This window comes from Grammomys surdaster, unplaced genomic scaffold (assembly GCF_004785775.1).
Source record: "Grammomys surdaster isolate TR1022 unplaced genomic scaffold, NIH_TR_1.0 205, whole genome shotgun sequence".
Taxonomy (NCBI): Eukaryota; Metazoa; Chordata; class Mammalia; order Rodentia; family Muridae; genus Grammomys; species Grammomys surdaster.
Window position 1 is genome coordinate 2934558 of NW_021604650.1, and position 25324 is coordinate 2959881.

Below are 25324 nucleotides of genomic sequence, written 5' to 3' on the forward strand. Positions count from 1 at the left end.
TCCTTTGTCCCTTTCTAGATCCTTCTCCCCTTCCAAAGTTCCTTACCCCGAGTCCATTCTCCTGGAAAAATCCAAGGATTCTTCCCTTGAGCCCGATTTTCTTCCCAAGCTTAATTAATTCCTAGAGCCCAGGAGTCTTGACCCCCGCACCTGTAAATAGTCCATATGTATTCTCAGTGAGGAGGTTGACGGCACAAGGCTGCCATCTCGTCTATCCCGAGGCCCAGCTGTGCTTTGATGTTACAGGGCAGACCATAGCCATTCTGAGTGTCAAGGCAACATTCAGCACCACGGACAGTGGCAACCATCACTTTCTTTTCCCCCCCCCAGTAGGTCTGCTCAAACTGCTTGAAGACCAGCTATGGACACAGCAAGGAGATGCAACTTATTGTGGAGGAGATATCAAGAATGTCTCCTGGCCAGGGCTTAAAAGCATCTGTCTGTGAGGAAGACTGGGCAGAGATAGACCCCAAGAGATAGAATAGTTGTCTAGCATATGCAAAGCCCTGGTTTCATCCTCAGCTTTGGGAAACAAACAAATCTAGAAACTCCATCTTGGATTTGCATATGGAAAAAGAATCAAAAAACCAAGGGAAGAGAATGGAACCGGGGAGGGGGGTTTGTTGAGTGGGGATATCAAAGTTAATAAGGATGAAACATGCAAGAGAGACATACATCCTGAAGAAACCATTTCTCTGTCATCCATAAGGTTGGAGACAGTGTCACACAGACACACACCATTTTCTCTACCCCAGCCATCCCACTGGCTACATGGTTGCTTATGTAGATGCTTTCTAACTGGTACAAAATATCAGGTTAGGGGCTCTACAACCATGTACCTCTTTTCTTTCCTCCTCTTCCTTCACTCCCCTCTCCTCTTGGAATTACTAGGGATCGAACTCCTAGTCTTGAGCATGCTAGGAGTGTGGACTACTACTAAACCATAGCCCCATTCCCAAAAGCACCCTCTTCCCCTACCCCCTGCTTTCCACTCCATATTGCCTCTCTTGCTACCATCCCTTTCCATGAAGAATGGGGTTTTTCTTGACCACAAACTTTTCTCCTTGGTATCAAAGTTCATCTCCACCTCTGTGACTTTCTGCAGCCAGTTCTGTCCCTCTTTCCCAACTTTTAAAATGGTGTTGTTTTTCTGGCTGTAAAAGGCTTTTATATGTTCCTACTCTAAATAAAATTTCAGGCAAAAAGTTTCTGTAGTCCTTTAAGGAATGGTTGTGGGATAAAAAAGGGCACACATGCCCTGTGTAGACAGCAATCGCATGTAAGTAACTGAAGAAAGGGGGAGGGTGACATAAAGGCCACACTACATAGACAAGCCTGACATGACAGGTGATGAAACCAAAGGTGTAAATTAAAGGGTTGGTGGCGGGGGTCCACAGAGCCGAGACAGACTCCCCAACGCTCAATGAAGGAAGAAAAAAATAAAAAGAAAGGTGTATGTATGTGCGCGCTCACACAGTGACAAATGGACAGGCAGAACGAGGAGCCCTGGAGCTAAAGGTGGAGCAAGAATTGGAGGGAGATGGGGAGGGGACTCTAGCGGAACTAAATGGTCTTGAGTAGGTGCAGCAGTCACGGAGAGCCCAGCAGACCCTGGCTACTTGGCAGCCTCCTCCTCTTCCCGGGCTGAAGCGGTGGGGAGAGCTTTCTAGAGCAGTGCGGAGGCCGATTGGCCCCGCCCGCCGCTGCCGCCGCCGCCGGCGGAGGATTCCTGTCCTAATATGGAGCTGGGATTCCCCCGGCCCCGCCCCCGCCCCCAGCCCGCCGGAGAGACTGGGGCTCGCAAGAGGGCGGGGGAACAGCTCGCTTTGGGGGCTGGCAAGCTGGAGGGGATCGTGGGAGAGGTTCAAATACACATCCAGATCCTCACCAGGCCCTGGGTCTCTGCCTCAGTTTCTCCGACAGGTGGCTAAGATTACCTAATAGAGGAAAAAGGAATCACTGCAGATCACAGTGGAGATATTTGTGTTCCTGTGCTGCTGAGGAAATATGATCAAGGCCGAATTCAGGTGGTCTCTTCTCCACAGGACCACCATTTCACCCTATCCTGGAGATTTAGACCCTCAGGCCAGGGCATGGAGGCGAAGAAGGAATTATTTACTTGAAACTGGTTAAGGGACTTTCAGAGTGAATAGACCCCAGAGAAGACCCCCAGTTGTGACCTAGCCCCGCCCCCAAAGCCAAGGAAAGTCCCTTGAGTGCTTTTGACCCCTGCCTGGCAGATGGCTGCAAATTGGCCGAGGACCAAGCCCCTTCTCATCCTTTGCCTCCTTAGAAAAATCAGTGTTGACAGCAGCCCCTCCTTGCCTTCTACAAACTCTCCTGATAAGCGCTTCAGATCACCCTAACCCATGTACCGTTCCTCCTTCCAATAGAATACAATGGAAAAACTGGGTCCCTGCACCCCATCCCTGGCTCTGCACAGCTCTCGCCAGCCGGCCCCCTCCGCACCTCCCTTCTTCCCCTTCCCCCGCCCCCTCCCTCTCCCGTTCGACGTCACGAGATGACGTCGGAAGCCAGGGAGGGAGGAGGAGCACCCCCCCTCCCCAGCCAGTGGCTCCCGCTGCAGCTTGCTTTAGCCCAACCTCCCGCCTCCCGCTCCCCCCCCCCGTCTCTAAAACGAGCCCCCCACGCCTGTCAGGAGCTATATAAGGCGGATCGAGGCTGGCGAGGGGGGCAGCGCTGCCGAGCGGAGCCCAGGAGTGGAGCGAGAGCGAGCAAGAGCCTGAGCGAAAAGACCGGGAAGCAAGGAAGAGGAAGCCTCCGGTGCATCGGGAAAGGATCGCAGGTGCTTGGGAGCCGGAGCTGGAGCTCCACAGCCGGCAGTCATGTACCGATCCACCAAGGGCGCCTCCAAGGCGCGCCGCGACCAGATCAACGCCGAGATTCGGAACCTCAAGGAACTGCTGCCGTTGGCTGAAGCGGACAAGGTCCGGCTGTCCTACCTGCACATCATGAGTCTTGCCTGCATCTACACTCGCAAGGGTGTCTTCTTTGCTGGAGGTGAGCGAGCTTGGGCTACCGGAGACCAGAGCTGACGGGGACCAGGGATGGAGAATCTGAGGGAACGCGCTAAGACTGCCGCTTGTCTAAGACAGCGTGCTGGAAGCCTGTGGAGAGAAGGGACTTGAGGGGACCCTGGACTTCCTACTTTTTCTTCTGAGCTCCCTCTAGACTAGCCTGAACAATAGTCCTAGCACCGGATTTGTGGGAGATAGCGCTAAAACAGAATGATCCAGGTTCCCATTGCCTGAAAGGCACTCCAGGAATCCGGAGTGTAGGGAAGGAAGCCTGGCAAGCTGCAGGGAAAGCCTGTTTACAGGCAAAGTAAGGGGAAGAGCAGCATGTGCTAAGAAATGCTGAGAGGGTCTTTCTAGGCTCTCTGGGGCGCTGTCCGACGTCCTGAAGCCAGCACCCTTATTGGTACTGCCCGTGGTGCTGAAATGGCCACAGCCCTTCGCAGGTGCTGTCCGCTGTGCTGAACCCCAGTGCTTTCGGGAGAGTTCTGTCCACAGTGCTGACAGCTGAGGGCTGCTAAGGTTCCCACCAGGCTTGAAAGTCCGGGGGCTCCCTGGCTAGATAGTTTTAGCAACAGGTCTCCTGGCCAAGATCCACAAGCATAGGGTCAACAGGTGTTTGCAGAACTAGGTCTGTGAGAATTTCCTGTGTCTTCTCTGAGACTCAGAAGATGTTCTCTTCATTTCTGTGTTATCTCTGAGTCTTATCCTGACTCACCACATCTTCTCACCCTACAGGCACTCCTTTGGCTGGCCCCACAGGGCTTCTCTCTGCTCAAGAGCTTGAAGACATCGTGGCAGCACTACCTGGATTTCTGCTTGTGTTCACAGCTGAGGGGAAGTTGCTATACCTATCGGAGAGTGTGAGCGAGCATCTGGGCCACTCTATGGTGAGTACTGAGAGTCCTTGCATCTCAGGTTGAGGCATATGTGGGAAAAATGAGCCTTTCACTACTGAAGACAGAGTTACTGGAGGCAGCGGTGGAGGATTCTTCCCTAAGAAAAGTCATCGGTTGCAGATTGGCTCTTGCTGTCTTCCCTAATGATCACCTCTCCTTTCCAGGTGGACCTGGTTGCCCAGGGTGACAGTATCTACGACATCATTGACCCTGCTGACCATCTCACTGTGCGCCAGCAGCTCACCATGCCCTCTGCTCTGGATGCTGGTAAGAACTTTTTCTTGCTTCTTCAGTCCACTCCTCTCTGCCCTGATCCAACCATCTACTCTCCTCCCGTGCCCGCCCTCTTAGACACTTTTTCCTTTTGCTCACCTAGATCGCCTTTTCCGTTGTCGATTCAACACCTCCAAGTCCCTCCGGCGCCAGAGTGCAGGCAACAAATTGGTGCTTATTCGAGGTCGATTCCATGCTCACCCACCTGGGGCCTACTGGGCAGGAAACCCCGTGTTCACAGCTTTCTGCACCCCACTGGAGCCAAGACCCCGCCCTGGCCCTGGCCCTGGCCCTGGTCCTGCTTCTCTCTTCCTGGCCATGTTCCAGAGCCGGCATGCTAAAGACCTAGCCCTACTGGACATTTCTGAAAGGTAAGCCCAAAGTGTTCAAACTCCAGTAAGAAGGGAGGCCAGAAAGAAGGGAACATTAGATTTGTGATCTTAGATTCAGGGCAGGGAGGATGGGGCTTAAGTGGGCAGAGAACATGGGAGGGAGTGAAGTGCATGCATTCTGAGTAAGGAAAACAGAAAGCTGATCTCATCATTTCCACCTTCCCAGTGTCCTAATCTACCTGGGCTTTGAGCGCAACGAACTGCTCTGTAAATCATGGTATGGACTGCTACACCCCGAGGACCTGGCCCACGCTTCTTCTCAACACTACCGCCTGTGTGAGTGTCCTGAGAGGCTGTGAATAGCACAGGAAGCTGGGAGAAAGCATGGGAGACAGGCCAGGAATGGGCTGTGGTTCAAACTGATGTTAAGGAGCTTTGGAGGCTGCAGAGTGAACTTGAGGATGAGAAGTCAAGGCAAGAATAGGGCAGAGTTAGGGGACATTGGGTGATAAGGTGGGGAGCATAGAGGTACAGGTTAGGGTAGTCAGGAGAGAATATGTCATGGCTCCCTCAGTTCAGTGTAGAGGTACGAAAGGTGGGTGTGTAGGTGGTGGTGCTTGATGGACCTTCTAATCCTGTATCCCCTTTTCTCCCCAGTGGCTGAAAGTGGAGATATTCAGGCTGAAATGGTGGTGAGACTTCAAGCTAAGCATGGAGGCTGGACATGGATTTATTGCATGCTATACTCAGAAGGTCCAGAAGGCCCTATTACTGCCAATAACTACCCTATCAGGTAAGCTGTAAGATAGAAGGTGGTGGAGAGGGGAGGGAGAGCCAAGGTCAGCATAGAGGGAATACAATGAAGAAAACTACTCTGGTAATGGACAGCAAACCCTTACAAGCTGCTTCTTCTTTCCTCTCAGTGACACGGAAGCCTGGAGCCTCCGCCAGCAGCTAAACTCTGAAGATACCCAGGCAGCCTATGTCCTAGGCACCACATCTGTGCTACCCTCATTCTCTGAGAATGTCTTCTCCCAGGAGCAATGCTCTAATCCACTCTTTACACCAGCCCTGGGGACTCCTAGAAGTGCCAGCTTCCCCAGGGCTCCTGAACTAGGTGTGATCCCAACATCAGAAGAGCTTCCCCAACCCTCCAAAGAGCTGGGCTTCAGTTACCTGCCATTCCCTGCTAGGCCTGAGCCGTCCCTCCAAGCAGACCTGAGCAAGGATTTGGTGTGTACGCCACCTTACACACCCCACCAGCCAGGAGGCTGTGCCTTCCTCTTCAGCCTCCATGAGCCCTTCCAGACTCACTTGCCCCCTCCGCCCAGCTCTCTCCAAGAACAGCTGACGCCAAGCACAGTGACTTTCTCTGAACAGTTGACACCCAGCAGTGCAACCTTCCCAGACCCGCTAACCAGTTCACTGCAAGGACAGTTGGCTGAAAGCTCAGCCAGAAGCTTTGAAGACCAACTGACTCCGTGTACCTCTACCTTCTCTGACCAGCTACTTCCTGGCACTGCCACATTCCCAGAACCTCTGGGTAGCCCCGGCCATGAGCAGCTGACGCCCCCCAGCACAGCACTCCAAGCTCATCTGAACAGTCCCAGCCAAACCTTCCCAGAACAACTGAGCCCCAATCCCACCAAGACTTACTTTGCCCAGGAGGGATGCAGTTTTCTCTATGAGAAGTTGCCCCCAAGTCCTAGCAGCCCTGGTAATGGGGACTGTACACTCCTGGCCCTAGCTCAGCTCCGGGGCCCCCTCTCTGTTGACGTCCCCCTAGTGCCTGAAGGCCTGCTCACACCTGAGGCCTCTCCGGTCAAGCAAAGTTTCTTCCACTACACAGAGAAAGAACAAAATGAGATAGACCGTCTCGTCCAGCAAATCAGCCAGTTGGCTCAGGGCATGGACAGGCCCTTCTCAGCTGAGGCTGGCACTGGGGGACTGGAGCCACTTGGAGGGCTGGAGCCCCTGAACCCCAACCTGTCCCTGTCAGGGGCTGGACCCCCTGTGCTTAGCCTGGATCTTAAACCCTGGAAATGCCAGGAGCTGGACTTCCTGGTTGGCCCTGATAATTTATTCCTGGAAGAGACGCCAGTGGAAGACATCTTCATGGATCTTTCTACTCCAGACCCCAATGGGGAATGGGGTTCAGGAGATCCTGAGGCAGAGGTCCCAGGAGGGACCCTGTCACCTTGCAACAACCTGTCCCCAGAAGATCACAGCTTCCTGGAGGACTTGGCCACCTATGAAACCGCCTTTGAGACAGGTGTCTCAACATTCCCCTACGAAGGGTTTGCTGATGAGTTGCATCAACTCCAGAGCCGAGTTCAAGACAGCTTCCATGAAGGTGAGTCCACCTAAACATCTAAGAGCCCTGGCCCTCTAACCAGACACTGGATAGACTGGGTGAATCCATTCCCCTCTCTGAAACTCTGTTTTTATTAAGAGAACAATATCACCTCCTACTAAGGAGAGTAGTGAGGTAAGAATACTGCAAAGCTTTGAGTGAAAGAGGAGTAGACCTGGTGGGCGGGGCAGGTGAGGTGGGATAACATGATAGACCATCCCTAGGCAAAAGCTTGAAAGCTTGTGAGAGACCTACACCACACAACACCCTCATTTTATAGACAAAAATAATCAAGGCCCCAGAGTTAAAGAAACTTTAAGTCACATAAAATTGATAGAAGCTGATGCTTCCCCCTAAAGGGGACACAGAGGAACAGTTGGTTACAGTAAGGAGAAAGAATAAGCAGTGCCAAGCCCCTAACTCCATTCTGGTGGCCCTGTGCTGTTTGTCCAAAGCTGTAGCCACAGTTTCCTTCCATATTGCCTCTTATCTGCTGACACCCTGGGGATCATTTCATTTGGCTAACACATTTGAAGTCCATAAAATATAGCAATATTGTACCACAGCCTGAGCCCAAGAACCCTTTTACTTAATAAGTTTGACTGACTCTCTCTCTTTCTTTCTTTCTCTCTCTCTCTCTTCCCCCACAGATGGAAGTGGAGGGGAACCAACGTTTTGAATAAGTCTGTGACTTAACGTCGTCAAGTATGGCATATTGTCATCAAGACGTGGAGCCGCTCTCCACCCCCCCGGAACTGTTGGGGGGATTCTGGGGGCCAGAGGGGGATATATCTGATTCCCCAGGCCCTGAAAGATTTAGGGGGGAGGTGGGAGGGCAAGGGAGGGGAGCAACTTTTTAAAATCAAGGGACTTCGAGCGATCCCAGTTTCCATTTCAATCTGTATTCACTCGTAGTGAGCTTCCTTGAATGGATTTCAAGCGGAGAATGGGGGAGTCTCACTTCCCCACCGCGCTGCCCCATGGGCCTGGGCCAGTTCTCCACTCCTAGGGACCAAGCCACCCCTGGGCTTTGGTGGGGGAAAGGCATGGCCCACCTGGGGCTAGCCTGTGCCCTGAGGGGCTCTTGACACCCACGTAGAATTCTCTACAAACCAGTAACGGGATTTCAATTCCGACGGACTCTGCCGCCCTGGCGGCCCTTCCTGTGACTTTTGCGCCCCGCGCCTGGGGTGGGGGGCGCGAAGAGACGCTACATTCCTTTCCGATGGAGGAAGGCAGATTTGCCGTCACACGTGTGCTTGCACGAGTGCGTGTACCTGGTGCAGGACTCACCCGGCCGCCAGACCGCCTAGGCTTGCCCAGGTGGCCACCTCGTGGTGCTGCGGTGACTTTGTAGCCAACTTTATAATAAAGTCCAGTTTGCCTTTTTGGTATCTCTGGTGTCGTGGACTATTGTGAAAAGGGAAGGGAGGGGAGGGGAGAACTTAAGGAGCCCAGATAGGAGGCTGGTGCAGGAGACACAGGGACCTCCTCTCAGCTCTGGTATTTCTAAGCGAACTTGTTCATATCTCCATTTGACTCTGGCCACACAGTGTTAGAAGACTGTGCACTTGTCTGAAACAGACACTACACTGAAGACACTGGAGCTTTCTCTCTGCCTGGGTTTATAGTGTTCACGGTGTGGCGGGGAGGAGGGAGCCTGGAGCTGGACAAGCTTGACACCGGTTTGGATATGGGTTTAAAGTTTCTGGTCGTTTCCTGCCTGGTCTTTCAAGGTATTGATTTCCTCGTGGAGGCTTAGATTTTTAAATCAGAAGCTGAAAGCTGTTATGCTTGCATAGAGTTTTTCAGTTAGCAAATATCTAATCCACTGCAATAAAGCTCCATTTCATTGATAAAGCAACTGGATGATGGGTGTTCCCCCACAGTTACAGGTGGGAAACACATCAAGCCCTTCCCAAGCCTGGGCTGTTCTCCCGGCTCTCAAAGCCAGTGAATAACCGTCTTATACCATCTCGTCACAGACTCCCCAAGAGAGGTGGTGTTGGTTGGAACAGGGGCCAAGTAGTCTTCTCCTTTGACCCCTCCAAGTCTGCAAAGTGGAGCCGAGGACCAGTCACTGGGGGAGGAAATGTCAGAAAATGGTGTTTGACTCCAAACCTGAAGTCTCAATCCCACAAACTGTGGTTAATGGGGGAACAAATGAAAGTTAAGAGGTAGAAAGACCTGGTGCGTCTAAAGCCTCCACTTCCTCACAAGTAAGATGATAACAGCCACTAAGAGACAGTATCAGGACAGGACAAAAGTCTCTTCCAACTCAAGAAGTGCAGCAAAGACTCAAGTCGTTTTGACCTCCAGGTCAGTAGTGTTCTGGAGACTTAGAGAAAGCCTATTCCTCAGGGAGAGGACGACAACTCCAGAAACACAGAGCAGAGTTCTGAAAACTCTCTAGCCTCCACTCATTCTGAAGCCCTGCTGCAGAGACAGGCCCTTCAGAGGGTCCTTTCTTCGCAGAAAGGAAGCTATTCACAGGGACCTCTCTCTTCTCTGATGGGAGTTTAGGTGGAGCCAAGGGCTTCCTTGTCATCTCCAAGGGGAATCTGTCTCAGCTCTGTTCCCTCCTCAGCACTGGGAGACAGCGGGACGGAGAAAGGTGCCAGCACCAAGCATGATGACCTGTGTTTGATCCTTGGTGGGAGGAGATGACTGACCCCTGAAAGTTGTCCTCTGACCTGTAACTGCACTCAGGACACACTTATGCTCACAAGTGTGTGCACACGTACACACATACACGCACACTATAACACTACATACACATATGTACCACACACATACTATACACACATACACCACACACACACACCTCACACACATATAACACACACACACTACACACATATATATCATGCACACACTACACACACACTATACATGTTATACATACATAAACTACCCACACACTACACACACTACATGTACTACATACACATGTATACCTTACACACAGTATATACACATATACCACACACACCTCACACACATATACCACACATACTATATACATATATCACACACACTACACATGCTACACATACATAAACCACACACACTACATACATATACAACACACTACACACACACATATATACCACACAAAACACTGCACACACACACTACACACACTGCATGCATATACAACACACACATCACATATACTAATAGAAAATAATAAAAATTAAGAAATGGGTGAACTTAAGAAATGAAATTTCTGTGAGAATAAAAGAAAGACTTCCTGATATTTAGTGGTGGGTGGTAATAGTGTATGCTTTCTTTGTTTTTGTTTGTTGTATATTTTTTGTTTATTTTGCCTCTGATATTTTTGGCTTGTTTGTTGTAACTTGTCTCTGCCTTCCGAGCACTAGATTGCCTTGGGGTGGTTTTTTAAATAATTAATTAATGTTTAAATTAAATAAAATTCATTTATTTTTATTTTTAGGACAAGGTTTCTTTATGTAGCCTTAGCTGTCCTGGAACTAACTCTATAGATTAGGCTGGCCTTGAACTCACAGAGATCTTGCTTCTGCCTCCTGAGTACTGGGATTAAAGCTTGTAGTTGTTGTTGTTTTTAATAAAATTGGAGATGTGTACTGTCTTTACATCATGCCCCATGTCCCCATGCCCTCTTGTCTTTGGTTTATTTTTGTTGTTGTGATGGTGGTGGTGGTGATAGGTGAATTTTTTGTTTGTTTGTTTTGTTTTTACTTTTGTTTTTTTGAGACAGCATAGTATTCTTCAGCCCAGGCCAATCTGGAGATCACTGTGTAGTCCAAGCTGGCTACAGACTTTTGCAAATCCCCCTGCCTCAGCCTCCCAGGTGGTAGGATTACAGAAGAGCCAGACCATCAGATCCTGTGAAGAAAACAAAATAGAAGTGGCAATATCGCCACCTGCTGGAAGGAGAGGAAGCTGCTCTATTCTTGGCGCTGAGGCCCTTGCAGCTCAGAACATCTTCACCTTAGAACAGACAGGTAAACTGAGTCCCTGGAAGAGGAAAGGACTTCAGTATCTGAGAGTAACTGATGTTCTTGGAACAGAGTGCATGAGAGAAGGTGTCTTAATCACTGTACTACTGCTATGAGGGGACACCATGACCAAAGTAACAAAATAAAGCATTTAGTTGGGGACGTGGTTAGAGCTTCTGAGGGTTGTTCCATGACCATCATAGCAGGGAGCATGGTAGCATGCAGGTGGACATGGCACTGGAGAAGTAGCTGAGAGTTTACATCTGATCCACAAGATAGAGGCAGAGAGAACCCTCAAAGTCCACATCTCGTCCAACAACAAACACCTCCTGATCCTAAATAGTCCACCAAACGGAGACTGAGCATTCAGATATATGAGCCTACAGAAACCATTATCATCCAAACCACAATGGAGGGCTTGAATTTGGGGACCAGAAAGACTGAACTCAGGGACCAAGGGGATAGCTCAGTGGGTAAAGGTGTTGGCTGCTAAGCCTGACAACCCGAGTTCAATCCCTAGGTTCTGCATGGTGGAAAAAAAGAAGTGAGTGCAGTAAGTTATCCTCTGACTTCTGTGCACACCGTGATACTCATGCTCACACACATACACAATCAAGAAGAAAGATGGAACCTAAGGATTAGTTCTACTCTTTTACATCTTTCCTGTGATAAATCATTTCTGACACCTGCCTGAACTGGGAGCAGCCCTTGGTTCTGGGAAAACTGGACAGACAAGATAGGTGGGGCCAGACAGCTGCACTTTAACTGGGAACATCACAAGAGGTAAGAAAAGGCCTGAGAACTGAAGGCAAGAACTAGAGTATCGTGACAGAGTAACCGGGGACTAACTTACAATGTCAGCTTCTGAGAAAGTGACACTGAGCTAACACCTAGCAGATGAGAACAGAGAATGGTCAAATCTAAAGGAAGCATCTGTAAGGATATTAAAATGAGAGAGTGTTTGACCTGATTAAGAAATACAAAGAAAGTTCTGAGGGCTGAGACAAGCAGAAGAGTAGCTGGAGAGAAGGTTTCCCAGAACTTCTAGATCACGATTAAAAAAAAAAAATGTAGGTTTTATTCTAGCTGAGTGTGGTACTGCACACCTGTAATCCCAGCATTCAAAAGGCTGAGGGTGGAGAATCTTGAGCTCCTGGACAACCTGGGCCACATAGAAAGACCCTGTCTCAAAAACAACAACAACAAAACAAAACAAGCAAAAAACCAAACCCCTGAAAATAACAACAACAAAAACCCCAAACCAAAACCACAAAGTGCTGGTGTCCTAGTCAGGGTTACTATTGCTGTGATAAAACACCATGATCAAAAGCAAACTGAGGAGGATAGGGTTTATATGGCTTGTACTTCCACATCATAGTCCATCACCAAAGAAATCCAGAACAGGAACCCAGGCAAGACAGGAACCTGGAGGCAGGAGCTGATGAAGAGGGCATGGATGAGTGCTGTTTACTAGCTTGCTCTCCATAGCTTGTGCAGCCTGCTTTCTTATAGATCTCAGAACCAACAGCCACAATGGGCTGGACTGGGCTCTCTCCCATCAATCACTAATTAAGAAAATGTCCTACAGGCTTGCCTATCTTATGGAGACAATTTCTCAATGGAGGTTTCTTCCTCTCAGATGAATGACTATAGCTCGAGTCAAGTAGACAGAAATCTAGCCAGCAGCTGGAGATCTGGCTCAGCAGTTAAGATCACACATTGCTTTTGTAGAGGACCAGAGTTGAGATCCTAGCACCCATGTCAGGTGGCTCACAACAGTCTGTAACTCCAGCTCCAGGGGAGTCAGTGATTCTTCTGGCCTCTGTGTGCACTGTGCTCATAAGCAGATACAAACACACAGAAACATATAAGCACATACATAAATTAAACAGAATGAATCTTTTTTTTGTTTTGTTTTGTTTTTCGAGACAGGGTTTCTCTGTGTAGCCCTGGCTGTCCTGGAACTCACTCTGTAGACCAGGCTGGCCTTGAACTCAGAAATCCGCCTGCCTCTGCCTCTGCCTCCCAAGTGCTGGGATTAAAGGCGTGCGCCACCACCACCCAGCAACAGAATGAATCTTAACAACTAATTTTACTCACTGGGTGACAGGAATCTGTTTGCAACTGTTGTAATTGCAGTGTGTGTGTGTGTGTGTGTGTGTGTGTGTGTGTGTGTGAGAGAGAGAGAGAGAGAGAGAGAAAATGAATGTGTGTGTGTGTGTGTTCATATACCTACACAACTAACACCAGGTGTTGTTACCTACCACTGTCCTCGGTCTCTGTACTGGTGATACTGAACCCTGAAACATAACCTCAGAAAGGATATAAGAGGGCTGGAGAGATGTCTCAGTGGTTAAGAGCACCATCTTCTCTTCCAGAGGTCCTGAGTTCAATTCCCAACCATCTGTACTGAGATTTGATGCCCTCTTCTGGTGTTTCTAAAGATAGCAACAGTGTACTCACATATATAAAATAAATAAATCTTTTTTTTTTTAAAGAAAGAATGTAAGAAGTTACACTCATCACAGGATTGTTTGTAACTTTCTGTTGTTTGAAGTTCTTTAGGATGGTCTCAAACTTAGAGCAATCCTTCTGCCTTAGGTTCTTTAGTACTGGGGTTACAGGCACCCATTACCACAGTTTTTTGTTTGTTTTTGCTTATGTATATGTATACATGTTTCTATTTGTATAGGCACATGTATGCAGGTGCCCACAAAAGCCAGAAGAGGGCGTCAATCCTCCCAAAGCTGGAGTTGCAGATGTTTGTGAGCTACTTACATGGGTTCTGGAAAGCAAACTCTGGTCCCCTGCAGGAGCAGCAAGCATGTGAATCCTAAGCCATCTCTCCAGCTCGCTCTCTCCTTTTTCTGTTCTTTCTTTTTATTTTGTTTCTGAGAGGTTTTCGTGTAGCACTGGCTGTTCTTGATTCTGTCCACCCAATGTTCAGGGAGTGGAGGAAGCCCTGTGCCTTAGTCAGGGTTACTGCTGTGATAAAGCACCATGACCAAAAGCAAGTTGGGGAGGAAGGGGTTTATTTCACTCACAGTTCACCATCAAAAGCAGTGGGGGGCAGGAACTCAAGCAGGGCAGAAACCTGGAGGCAGGAGTCAATGCAGAAGCCATGGAGGAGTGCTGCTTACTGGCTTGCTCCTCGTGGCTGGTTCAGCCTGCTTTTTTTTTTATAGAAGTCAGAACCACCAACCCAAGGATAGCCCCACCTACAATGAACTGGGCCTTCCCCCATCAATCATGATCAAGAAAATGTTCTACAGCCGGGCAGTGGTGGCACACGCCTTTAATCCCAGCACTTGGGAGGCAGAGGCAGGCGGATTTCTGAGTTCGAGGCCAGCCTAGTCTACAGAGTGAGTTCCAGGACGGCCAGGGCTACACAGAGAAACCCTGTCTCAAAAAAACAAAAAAAAAGAAAAAAAGAAAAGAAAGAAAGAAAAGAAAGAAAGAAAGAAAAGAAAGAAAGAAAGAAAGAAAGAAAGAAGAGAAGAGAAGAGAAGAGAAGAGAAGAGAAGAGAAGAGAAGAGAAAAGAAAATGTTCTACAGGCTGCCCCACAGCCTGATCTTATGGAGGTATTTTCTCAAGTGAGGTCCCCTTCTCTCAAATGACTTCATCTTGTGTCAAATAACACAAAGCTATGCAGCACACACAGAGCAGTTGAAGTTCTCAGTGAATTTATATGTATCTTGTCATGGTCACGCCTTGTGGAGGACTCCAAGACCAATTCCTCATGTGGTGCACTTTAAAGAGAAAGGGCAAAGCTTTTCTTGGGAGTCTGGTATACATGTTTTGAAGGATTGATCAGTGTGTAAAAAGATTAGCAATGTCAGCTTCCTCTTCTAGGATAGTTATAACCTGAGACTGTTCACCCACAGAGATCTACTACAGAGACTAGCTAACCCTGCCCCATGTACTAAATAGCATGGTGAGGTCCAGGCAACGGTAGCAATAGTGTTAGATCCCACCTGATCCCAGCTTCGTTGTATGTGTGTATGTCCTTTCCCGATTCCCTTGATACCCTTAGCAAGGTTCCAGGAACCCAGCTGCCAAGTGGGTTGTTATGCTGGAATTACAGATATGTTCCTCATACAGAGCCATTTATCTGGGACAAGGTCTTGCTGTGCATAGCCAGGGCTGGCTTAAAGTCATGACCTTGTTCCCTCGTCTTCCTAAAACACCTAGGTTTCAGGCAGGCCTTACCATGTGAGACTTGTCATTCATTTTAAATGCAACTGACAAAATATAAAACAGTTAAGAACTTGGCTAAATAAATTAGGATAACCCTAGAGCTGGGGAGGCAGAGATAATCATATCCTTGGGGCTTAAGGGCCAGCCAGCTGGCCTAGGTGATGAGTTTCATGACAATGAGAGACCTTGTCCCAAGATGGAGGGGGCGGCAGCTTCCGCTCAATGGCTGAGTGCTTGGTGCAGTTGAAGGGACTCAAACTCAGTTCTCAGCACCCACATCAGATGGCTCACAAACATTTGTACCTGCAGCTCCAGGGGATCCCACACCCCCTTCTGGCCTCCATAGGCACATGTACTCACACACACATTTGGTATTGTGTGCTACATATGCACACAATTAAAAGTAAAAATACATAAAAATTAGAAAAAAAACAGGATGGGAACCTACTAAGGAACAACACCCAAGGTTGTCCGCTGACCTTCATATAGACACACAAATATGCACAAATTATTACAGAAAGATGGTAGTGAGAAACAGTCTAAATAATTGCTTGGTTAAAAGTAGAAAAAGAAGCTGGGCAGCGGTGGTGGATGCCTTTGATTACAACACTAGGGAGGCAGAGGCAGGTGGATCTCTGTGAGTGTGAGGCCAGCCTGGTCTACAGAGCAAGTTCCAGGTCATCCAAGACTACAGAGGAAAACTGTCTCAACAAACAGAAAAAAAAAGGAAGAAGGAGGAGGAGGAGGAGGAGGAGGAGGAGGAGGAGGAGGAGAAGGAGAAGGAGAAGGAGAAGGAGAAGAAGAAGAAGAAGAAGAAGAAGAAGAAGAGAAGAAAAAAAAGAAGCTACCATTAATCCTAGCATTCCAGAGGCAGAGGCAGGCAGATTTCTGAGTTCAAAGCCAGCCTGGTCTATAGAGCAAGTTCTAGGACAGCCAGGGCTGCAAAGAGAAACTCTGTCTAGGAAAAACAAAAACAAACAAACAAACAAACAAAGGAGGATAGAAAGCTGTCTGAACAGTTAAAAGCACTTGCAGCTCTTGCAGAGATTCTGAGATGGATCCAGCCCCCCCCCCCATGGCAGCTCACAACTATCTCTAACTCCAGCCCGGGAAACCCAGTTCTCTTTTCTGGTTTTCATGGGCACCAGATCCAGATGTGATGCACTAAGTATAGGTATAAATGAAGTACCAAAACCCTGCCAACAAATACTCACATACATAAAATAGAAATGAATACTTAATGAGAGATTTTTCTTTTTAAAAAAGGACAGAAAGAGATAAGGTCTCCACCGCTGAGTTACACCCCAGATCCCAATTTTTTAACATTATGTATAAATATGTACCCCAATATAGCAGGAACCTGTACTGGGGATATAGGTTAACGGGTCGAGCACTGGCCATGCAAGTGTGCGGGGCTGAGTTAAGTTCCCAGAGCTCATGTGAAGTTGTGCACTCACACGTCTGTAATCCCAGTGCTCCTACAGCAAGAGGGGAGATTCCCTGGTAGCTGGCCTTCAGCATGAGGGTATGAACATCAAAGAGACCGTGTCACAAACACGGTGGGAGGTCAGGACCAACAACTAAGCCTGTCATCTGACTCCTGCATGTGTTCTATAGCATAAAATGTGAGTGTGCACCCCTACACACACACACACAGAGAGAGAGAGAGAGAGAGAGAGAGAGAGAGAGAGAGAGGGAGGTCACAACAAATGATATCAGCAGGAGTCTCATACAGAAGATTAGAAGAGATTTTGTCTTTTTTTTTTTCTTTTTTTTTCCTTTTTTTTTTTTCGAGACAGGGTTTCTCTGTATAGCCCTGGCTGTCCTGGAACTCACTCTGGAGACCAGGCTGGCCTCGAACTCAGAAATCTGCCTGCCTCTGCCTCCCAAGTGCTGGGATTAAAGGTGTGCACCACCACTGCCCGGCGCCTTTTTCTTTTTAATATTTAAAGTACAATGTTTTTTCTAGAGAGGGTTTCTATGTGTAGCTTTGAATATCCTGGAATTCTTTTTGTAAACTAGGCTGGCCCCTAACTCACCAAGATCTAATTGCCTCTGTTTCCTGAGTGCTGGGATTAAAGGTGTGTGTTACTGTGATGGTTTTTATATGCTTGGCCTAGGAAGTGGCACTATTAGGAAGTGTAGCCTTATTGGAGTGACACACCTTGTTGGGTGTGTCACTGTGGGCATGGGCTTTAAGACCCTTATCCTAGCTGCCTGGAAGGCAGTATCTGCTAGCAGCCTTCAGATGAAGATGTAGAATTCTCAGCTCCTCCTGCACCATGCCTGCCTGGATGCTGCCATGTTCCTGCCTTAATGATACTGGACTGAACCTCTGAACTGTAAGCCAGCCCCAATTAAATGTTATCCTTTATAATACTTGCCTTGGTCATGGTGTCTGATCACAGCAGTAAAACCCTAACTAAGACAGTCACCATCACTGGTGGCAAATTTTCTTTTGAGACAGGGTCCTATGTAGCCCAGGCTAGCCTAGAACTTGGCATATAACTGAGATGACCTTGAACTTTTGGTTTTCCTGTGTCCATTCCTCAGGCATCACTACCATAATTAGCAGTATCCTCTCCTCCCTTTTCCTTTCCTTTTCTCTTTTGCTTTTGTGTGTTTGTGTGTGTGTGCATACATATTTATGTATGAGTGCCTGTGTGTACCAGAGCATGTGGAGACTGGAGGTCAACATTGGATGTCTTTTACAATCTATCTTATTTTTAAATTTTTATCTATTTGTGTATTTTATGTATATGGTGTTTTGTCTGTATGTACATCTGTACACCAGAAGAGGGCATCAGATCCCATGGAACTACAGATGAGCTGCCATGTGAGTGCTGGGAACTGAACTCAGGACCTCTGCAAGAACAGTCAGTGATCCTAATCCCTGAGCCATCTCTCCATTCACTTTATTTTTTTTTTAAGTTTTGAACTTTTAACCTATTTGTATGTGCATATGTGCTCAGGCACAGGAGAGTACACACATGGAGTCCAGCCAAGGGCCTCATGTTGTTCCTGTACCATCCTTCACTCTCCCTTTGAGCAGGGCTCACTTAGTCCTGGGGCTATTTTCTTGTCAAGGCTGGAGGAAAGCAAGCCTCAACAATCCTGTCTCTGAGCCTTCTTCAGAGCTAGGGTTACAGTCATTGCTAGGTGCCCAGCTTGATTCAGAAATAGTGTGGGTGCCAGGCTCAGAACTCCAACACTTATAATTGGACAGCAAGTGCTCGTAACTGCTGAGCCATTTTCCAGCCTCATCTCTACCTTATTTTTTGAGTCAGGGTCTCTCACTGAATCCGGAGATATTTGTGCTGCACTCAAAAGTTCATGTGCTGTAGCCTTCGTTGACTATGCTTAGCCAGCAGACCCCAGGAATCCTGACTCTGCCTTCCTAGTGACTGTGATAGTTCCAGGATTATTCACAATCAACCTTTTCTTTTTTTTTTCTCCCGTCTTTCAACTCAGGGTTTTTCTGTGCAGCCTTGGAACTCACTCTGTAGACCAGGCTGGCCTTAATCACTGCTGTCTCTGCCTCCTGAATGCTGGGACTAAAGGTATGTTCTATCGCTGCCCAGCAAATTAAACTTTCTTCTTTTTTTCTTTTCAAGATTTATTTATTTATGAGTGCTCTCTCTGCATGTACACCTCTATGCCAGAAGAGGGCATCAGATCCCATGGATAGTTGTGAGCTACCTGTAGATGCTGGGAATTGAACCTCTGGAAGAACAGACAGTGCTTTTAACCCAAGCCATCTCTCCATCCCTACAGTCAACCTTTTCATGTGGATTCTAGGTGACTGAATTCAGATTCTCATGCATGTACAGCAAGTGCCTTACAGTCGGAGCCACTTTAGTCTTATTTTCTTATAGATGCTTTGTAACACTTTCCAAATTTTTTCAAGTGTGAAAAGTGTATTCAGTACTGAACTGAAAACATCCTTCCTGAGGACCGGCTCTCATGGTGCCAGGGAGAGAGACCACCAATGGTTCTCCCCAGCCATGACACCTATGAACAATCTCAATAAACAGCAAGGCAGAGCTAAGAGTGCAATCGTGGCACCTCTTCCTTGGTGGTAACCAAAGATGCCTACTGGACTTAAGCCCTACCCAACAAGAGGGAAACCATGCCCGACACTGGAAATGTAGCCGACTCAGAGCTAGTGAGGTCATGGATCCTGAGTAGGATGTATAACCACTACTTTACTAAACCAGCATAATCCCTAACAATTTAGACATTTGTTCTTACGTCCACAGATAGCGTAGTCCTCACCCCTTACCAAGTAAACATTTCTTTGTAAGACAGAAACCAGTACAGAAAATCACAACCAATCAAAATGTAGAGTTGTGGAGCCCAGTACCAGTGGACACATCTAGAAAGCACCCCCAGATAAGGCTCAGGGAGTGTTTCAGAAGAGGGGTGAAAATCTTGTCTGAGCCAGAGGACTAGGAAGTTTACTGTGAGATTGTGTCTTCTAGTAACCACAGAAGCTACACCCAAAAGTCTCCCTAACATGACTGCGTAAACACGAGCCAAACAAAGATGCCACAATAGACATACCAAGGTGGATGAGGGAAAGCCTGTGAGACCTCAGCCTGACACACAAGCAAAGGCAACTAAGGAATGCTAAGGGTCTTCTCTAGGGACAAGCATGTCAACTGGTTATCCAATACCAAATGGTCAGCCCTGAAAACGTACATACAAGTAACATTATACAGGTTATATTTACAAATATATATGCATATACCTATATGCAAATAATAACTGATGAAAGAAGAGGCCATGAATATGAAAGGACAAAGACAGGAATATGAAAGGGTTGGGAGGGAGAAATAATGTGATTATATTATATCTCAACAGTAAAAGGTAATAGTGTATAAAGATATATATATTATATACATTATATGTATATAATAGATTATACACATATGATAAAACAGTACTAATTGTATTAGTAAACAATGTTTAACTATTAATACTATGTGAAAAATTGACTAAATTGTTATCCAGAATGTTGACAAACAAAAAATAATGTCCAGCATGTAACACATGGCAAACACAACTTCCACCTCTCCTGTCAATTCTGCCTCACTTCTGAGAGAACACTGGATGTTCTATAGAATGGGAAAACAGGAGGTCAAGGGTCCCCAAGGACTTCTCAGGCAGGCCAAGGGTCCCCAAGGACTTCTCAGGCAGGCCAAGGGTCCCCAAGAACTTCTCAGATAAGCCAAGTGTCCCCAAGGACTTCTCAGGCAGGCCAAGGGTCCTTAAGGACTTCTCAGGCAGGCCAAGGGTCCCCAAGGACTTCTCAGGCAGGCCAAGGGTCCCCAAGGACTTCTCAGACAAGCCAAGTGTCCCCAAGGACTTCTCAGGCAGGCATCTACTGGAACTTCACTTATGTAGGTCTGGGGCTGCGATTCAGTTGTTCTCCTTGACCCAGGGTAGACTCAGAAACTTGGCAGAGGCAGAGCTGAGAGTGACACAGCTCTGGCACTGGCTGGACGAGGCCCTGGGTTTCATCTCCAACGGCACTAAAAACAACAACAACAACAACAAAAAACCAAAAACAAAACAAAAAAAACCAGCAAGTTTTAAAGATGTATTTACTATGTATACAGCGTTCTGCCTGCATGTACACCTGCAGGTCAGAAGAGGGCACCAGATCTCACTATATAGATGGTTGTGAGCCATCCTGTGGTTTCTGGGAACTGAACTCAGGACCTCTGCAAGAGCAGCTAGTGCTCTTAACCTCTGAGCCATCTCTCCAGCACCAAATGGCAAGTTTTTAAAAAGCAAATAACCAGCCATAGTAAGGAGCTGGGTGTGGCAATGCACACCTTTAACCTGAGCACTCAGAAGCAAAGCCAGGCAGACTTTGAGGATAACCTGGCATGCATAGCCAGCCAGTTTCAGGCTAGCCAAGGCTACATAATGAGATCCTGCCTCAAAAACAAAACATATCAACTTATTAGAGAGGCATGAAGTTGCCCCTGTATCTAGAAATAAGCATATCTGTGATCTGAATCCTCTGACAGGGTTCTATTTCTTAGGTAGACACTCCCCAACATTTATACTAAGGAGAGACAAGCAACATGCCTAAGCCTTAGTGTCTGTGGACCCCATCAACTGTGCCCTCTTGTCCCTGAGGGATGAACACAGGCTAATCTGCTTTGACGTGCTGGGAATAGAAGTCGAGGCTTTGCATAAGCAGCAGCTCTACCAAGAAACTACATCTTCAACCCCGAACATGGGATTTCTCCCTGGCCTCTACTCAAGAGCCTGAATGTTAGGACCTCTTTCCCAGAGGCTCATGGGCTGAAGGCTTGGTTCCCAGTGTGGTAGGTGGTGGAATCCTTAAGGAGTGGGGCCTATGCCTGGTATGGTGGTACACATGTGCCTTCAATCCCAGCAATGTGGGAGGCAGGGACAGGTGGATCTCTGTGAGTTCAAGGATATCCAGAGTTGCATAGTGAGAGCCTATCTCAAAAAAATGGGTCTTGTGGAATGGAGAGATGGCTCAGCAGTTAAGAGCACTTATCTGTTGTTGCTCTTACAGAGAACCCAGGTTCAACTCCCAGGATCCACATACTGGTCCATAACTACCCATAAATCCAGTTCCCAGGGATCCAATACTCTCTTCTAACAGACAACAAGCACATATATGTTGCACATACATACATAGAGGCAAAACAGTCACATATAAAAGAAAACGAATAAATCTAATTTTTAAAAGTGTGGTCTAGTGGAGGGTGCTGGGAGTTCAACCTTCATTAATGTGGGCCTTAGGGTGGGGACTGTTTCAGGTGAGGCGACCTCACACAGACGGCCCTATGTTGTGACTGTTCCCACTTTACCACGCTGCGATGCAGCCCAGTGAGCTCTTGCCAGACACCAGCACCATGAATCAGAAGTCAAATAAATCCCTTTTCTTTATAAAATACCACACTTTGGTTATTTTGATGTAACAATACAAGGCCGACCAAGGCACCGGGCATGGTAATTTCCTTGGTCGAGCCTGTGTTCACACAAGGAGAAGGATTCCTGTTCATGGAACTGGAATGGGGCAGCTGACACCTGTGAAGGCTGGTAACTGTCAGTATTAGTCCCCATCTCTGGGGTCTCAGGAGAGAAGATGAAAGTTGATGACAAAGAATGTTTATTCAGGCTGGATCCCTCGGCACAGCATATGTATAGAAATATGTCAGGAAGCTGTAAATAGGGTTGCATGAAGTCCTTTGGCTCAGCTTCCTCAGTGGGCCCCTTCTCAGCCTCTCACTTCAAATTCCCAGAGTACAGAAAGTTGGGGTCACTTCTTGGCAGCTTCTGCCTGGGCTGCCAAATCGGCCTCTTTCTGAGCAGCCAAAAACACGGCTCGTTCCTTTTGGAAAGCTGCCAGTTCTTCTGCACTGAGGCTACAGGTAGAGACAGATGGTCAGTGAGGGGCTGGTCCTGGTTCAGACCCCAGCTGCCCTGCCCATTTTCCTCCCTGGACTTTCCAACTTTCGTACCTCTGCTCATCTGTGGTTTCTCTGCCTGGGACCACAGCCCACACACTCTACCTTCCTCTACCTTGACTCCTGTCTTCAAGTCCTACCTACTTACCCTGCGGCCTCTACTAGACCACTGGGATTTCCTAGGCCTTCCTTGGAGCCACACACACTTCACATGAGGGAGTCACAGGGTTGTATGTAGATCTGATCTACTTACCTCTGTGTCCCACAAAGTAAAGATTTGAAAAACCATCCAGGCGGATTGTGCTCTAACCCCAACCCGTGAGGAACAACTGATGCCAGCCTTGTAGGGAATGACACCAGCAACAAACTGCCAGTGATGACTGACCCTGCTCCTGTCTCTGCTATGCTCTGGGCCAAATGCTCTTCCACTTGACAAGTTACTTGAAAGAAACAAATCCTGAGCTCATCCAAAGCCAGCTGACTGGGGTGGTTGTTGGCCTTAGGATTGAGTCTGAATGTACCCTCAAAAGGGTCTCAAAAGGCCCTTCGGACTGGTCCCTCCCTCAGGCCATATCCCATCTGCCTCTAGACAAGACTCCTAGACCACAATGAACTTAGCTTCAGCCCCTTACCTCTCGTTGTTCACTGTAATCTTACCCTCTCTTACCCTCCTTTTCTTGGGCTGCTTCCATGTCACCTCCCTTCAAGAGTCCTCAATGACACATCAAGTAAAAGCAGGAACTCTCCTCTCTGCTCTCACGACATCCATTGACTTTATAACACTGACCACCTGTTAGTCTAAGCCTCTCTGTATGGATCTATTTTAGCCTCTATTTTAGGACTTCACATTTCTCCAGAGTGGCCAAGCACCACTGTTCATCCCTGGTTCTATCCAGTGCCCAGAACCACATCTAGCACAGAACAGGTACTTATGAAGTATATTCCAAACGAGATGAGACTTCATCCCATATCCTTCTGCTAGAATCTGCTAGAATGCTAGACATGTATGAAAATGTCACAATGAAGCTTAGTATGCATAACTAACATATGCTATAAATTAAAACAAAACAAAACCCTGACTATTTCACTGTAATGGGTCTTCTCAGCTTTACTCCCAAATCAAGAATTTTTTTGGGTTCCTCTGCATACCATTCCTCTCAAGATACTCACTCCTTCACCACACGAATTCCCAGGGAGCGGGCAGAGCCAATGATGGAACGGACCACAGAAGACAGGGGCACGTCTTGCATGGCAAAAGCATCGTCTTTAGCTTTGACACAGGCAATCTCATATATGTGCTTCAAACTCACCAGGCCTGCCACCTCTTTCCCTGGGAAGAAGGAACAAGGAATTCTTTGAGTGCCACTACATTTCTCTGGATACACCAGAATCTCAGGTGCCCACTTTAGTCCTCACCTGTTTGCCGGGCCCCCTTCTCGATCCCAGCCGCTGCCTTCAAAAAGTAGGAAATAGTAGGCTGCCCAATCTTGAGCTCAAATGTTCTGTCGGGCTTAATAGAAAAAGATACATGAGAATTTCTTGGTTTTTGATTGGGTCCAAGACATTTCTAATGTCCCTTTCCTTCTCCCAACAACTTGCACACCACAAAAGACAGTAAAAACAAATTTACAGCACACATCCCTGTCATTTTTATTCCCAGCCCAACTCTCCTCTGGAAGCCCAGTGAAGTAAGAACCACAATACAGCAGGATCAAGTCAGTTCAGAGAAATTACGGTCTAGGCTTCTGTGTAAATGAGAAGTGGAAGATGGTAACCAAGTTAGAGACACAGAAGCAACCAAGGTAACCAGTTTCAAGCGCCAAGGAAGTACATGGGAGAATGAGTTTCTCTGTACCTTTATAAAAATTTTTGTAGGCAGGGGAATGCCTTCTTTGATGTCCTTTGTCTTCTCGTTGAACTCTTTGCAGAACTGGTTGATAGAGACACCTCGCTATGAGGAACAGATACAAAGTTAAGTACGGAGCTGAAGGCTTTCTACCAACCAGGTGCCCCTGTCCCTTCCCTCCTTCATCTTCATTTTTTTGGTGTTCCTATATTTCTTATATCTAGGTTCAACTACAGCTTTGGCTTCCAGGCGGTTCATCCACAAGGTTCCATTTAATCAGCAACTAGCCAACTTGGGGGTCAGAGATGCTGAGGTCAAAAGAAGCTACGTAAGTAATACAAGGACATAAGGTCTGAAGGTGTGACTAGCAGAGACACGTTTATAAAGGAGACTTCCCCGGCTCGAGAGCACTCTCCCACGTCTCCCAGGCCGGGTTCCAGAAACCGCACCTGACCCAAGATGGGACCTAGTGGAGGCCCAGGAATAGCTTGGCCTGCTCGCACGATGGACCGGATCACGCCGCCAGCCTCGGGCTTCTTGAGGGTCCGAGTGACCCGGCTTAGCTTCGACATGATGTAGGATTTTAATCTAAATTCACCTCGGAGAAGCAAAGAACTACGCTCTGAGCGCTGCCATTTTGGGTCAGAAGTCAAGGGCCCTCGTGTTGGGCTAGGGTGAGGCCAAAAAAAGCAGTCTTATTACAGGCATACAGCTCTCCAACTAAAGACGAGTTACTGAATTTAAAAATGAATTGAACTTTGCGCTCTGAAGGCAGGACGAGAACCTATATTGTTTCAGTACACACATTCCCTCAGCAGTGCGCACAGGCATCATCTTAGACAGCCAAACAGGAGTTCGGGACTTTGAGTCTTCGCACAGCATTGTGGGTATGTAGTTTCGGCTCCTTATCCTGCGCCTGCTGTTGGCTGTGCTCTGAGTTGCCATCTG

General features: G+C 47.6%; 2 protein-coding genes across 2 annotated transcripts; one reads left to right on the forward strand and one right to left on the reverse strand.

The window, feature by feature from the left end:
- The first annotated feature begins 2691 nt into the window (after nt 1-2691).
- On the forward strand, nt 2692-8286 carry Npas4 (neuronal PAS domain protein 4). Its single transcript, XM_028771238.1, has 8 exons — nt 2692-3021; nt 3774-3925; nt 4099-4201; nt 4311-4578; nt 4766-4875; nt 5197-5332; nt 5463-6892; nt 7543-8286. The coding sequence occupies exons 1-8, from the start codon at nt 2847-2849 to the stop codon at nt 7569-7571; spliced, it is 2403 nt and encodes an 800-aa protein (XP_028627071.1). The 5' UTR covers nt 2692-2846; the 3' UTR covers nt 7572-8286.
- Nucleotides 8287-22215: 13929 nt separating this feature from the next.
- On the reverse strand, nt 22216-25036 carry Mrpl11 (mitochondrial ribosomal protein L11). Its single transcript, XM_028771126.1, has 5 exons — nt 24826-25036; nt 24386-24481; nt 23947-24040; nt 23701-23860; nt 22216-22488 (listed from the first exon to the last, which is right to left on the reverse strand). Exons 1-5 carry the CDS (start codon nt 24946-24948, stop codon nt 22383-22385), a joined length of 579 nt encoding a protein of 192 aa, XP_028626959.1. The 5' UTR covers nt 24949-25036; the 3' UTR covers nt 22216-22382.
- Nucleotides 25037-25324: the final 288 nt, after the last annotated feature.

Bases quoted from the DNA above. Each gene is read 5' to 3' on its own strand.
- Mrpl11 (XM_028771126.1), bottom strand. From the start codon at position 24,948: ATGTCGAAGCTAAGCCGGGTCACTCGGACCCTCAAGAAGCCCGAGGCT. The intron at 24,041-24,385 runs GTACAGAGAAAC...TTTTCTATTAAG, and splicing joins CTACAAAAATTTTTATAAAG to CCCGACAGAACATTTGAGCT. The intron at 23,861-23,946 runs GTGAGGACTAAA...CCTTCTTCCCAG, and splicing joins GAAGGGGGCCCGGCAAACAG to GGAAAGAGGTGGCAGGCCTG.
- Npas4 (XM_028771238.1), top strand. From the start codon at position 2,847: ATGTACCGATCCACCAAGGGCGCCTCCAAGGCGCGCCGCGACCAGATC. The intron at 4,579-4,765 runs GTAAGCCCAAAG...CCACCTTCCCAG, and splicing joins CTACTGGACATTTCTGAAAG to TGTCCTAATCTACCTGGGCT. The intron at 6,893-7,542 runs GTGAGTCCACCT...CTTCCCCCACAG, and splicing joins TCAAGACAGCTTCCATGAAG to ATGGAAGTGGAGGGGAACCA.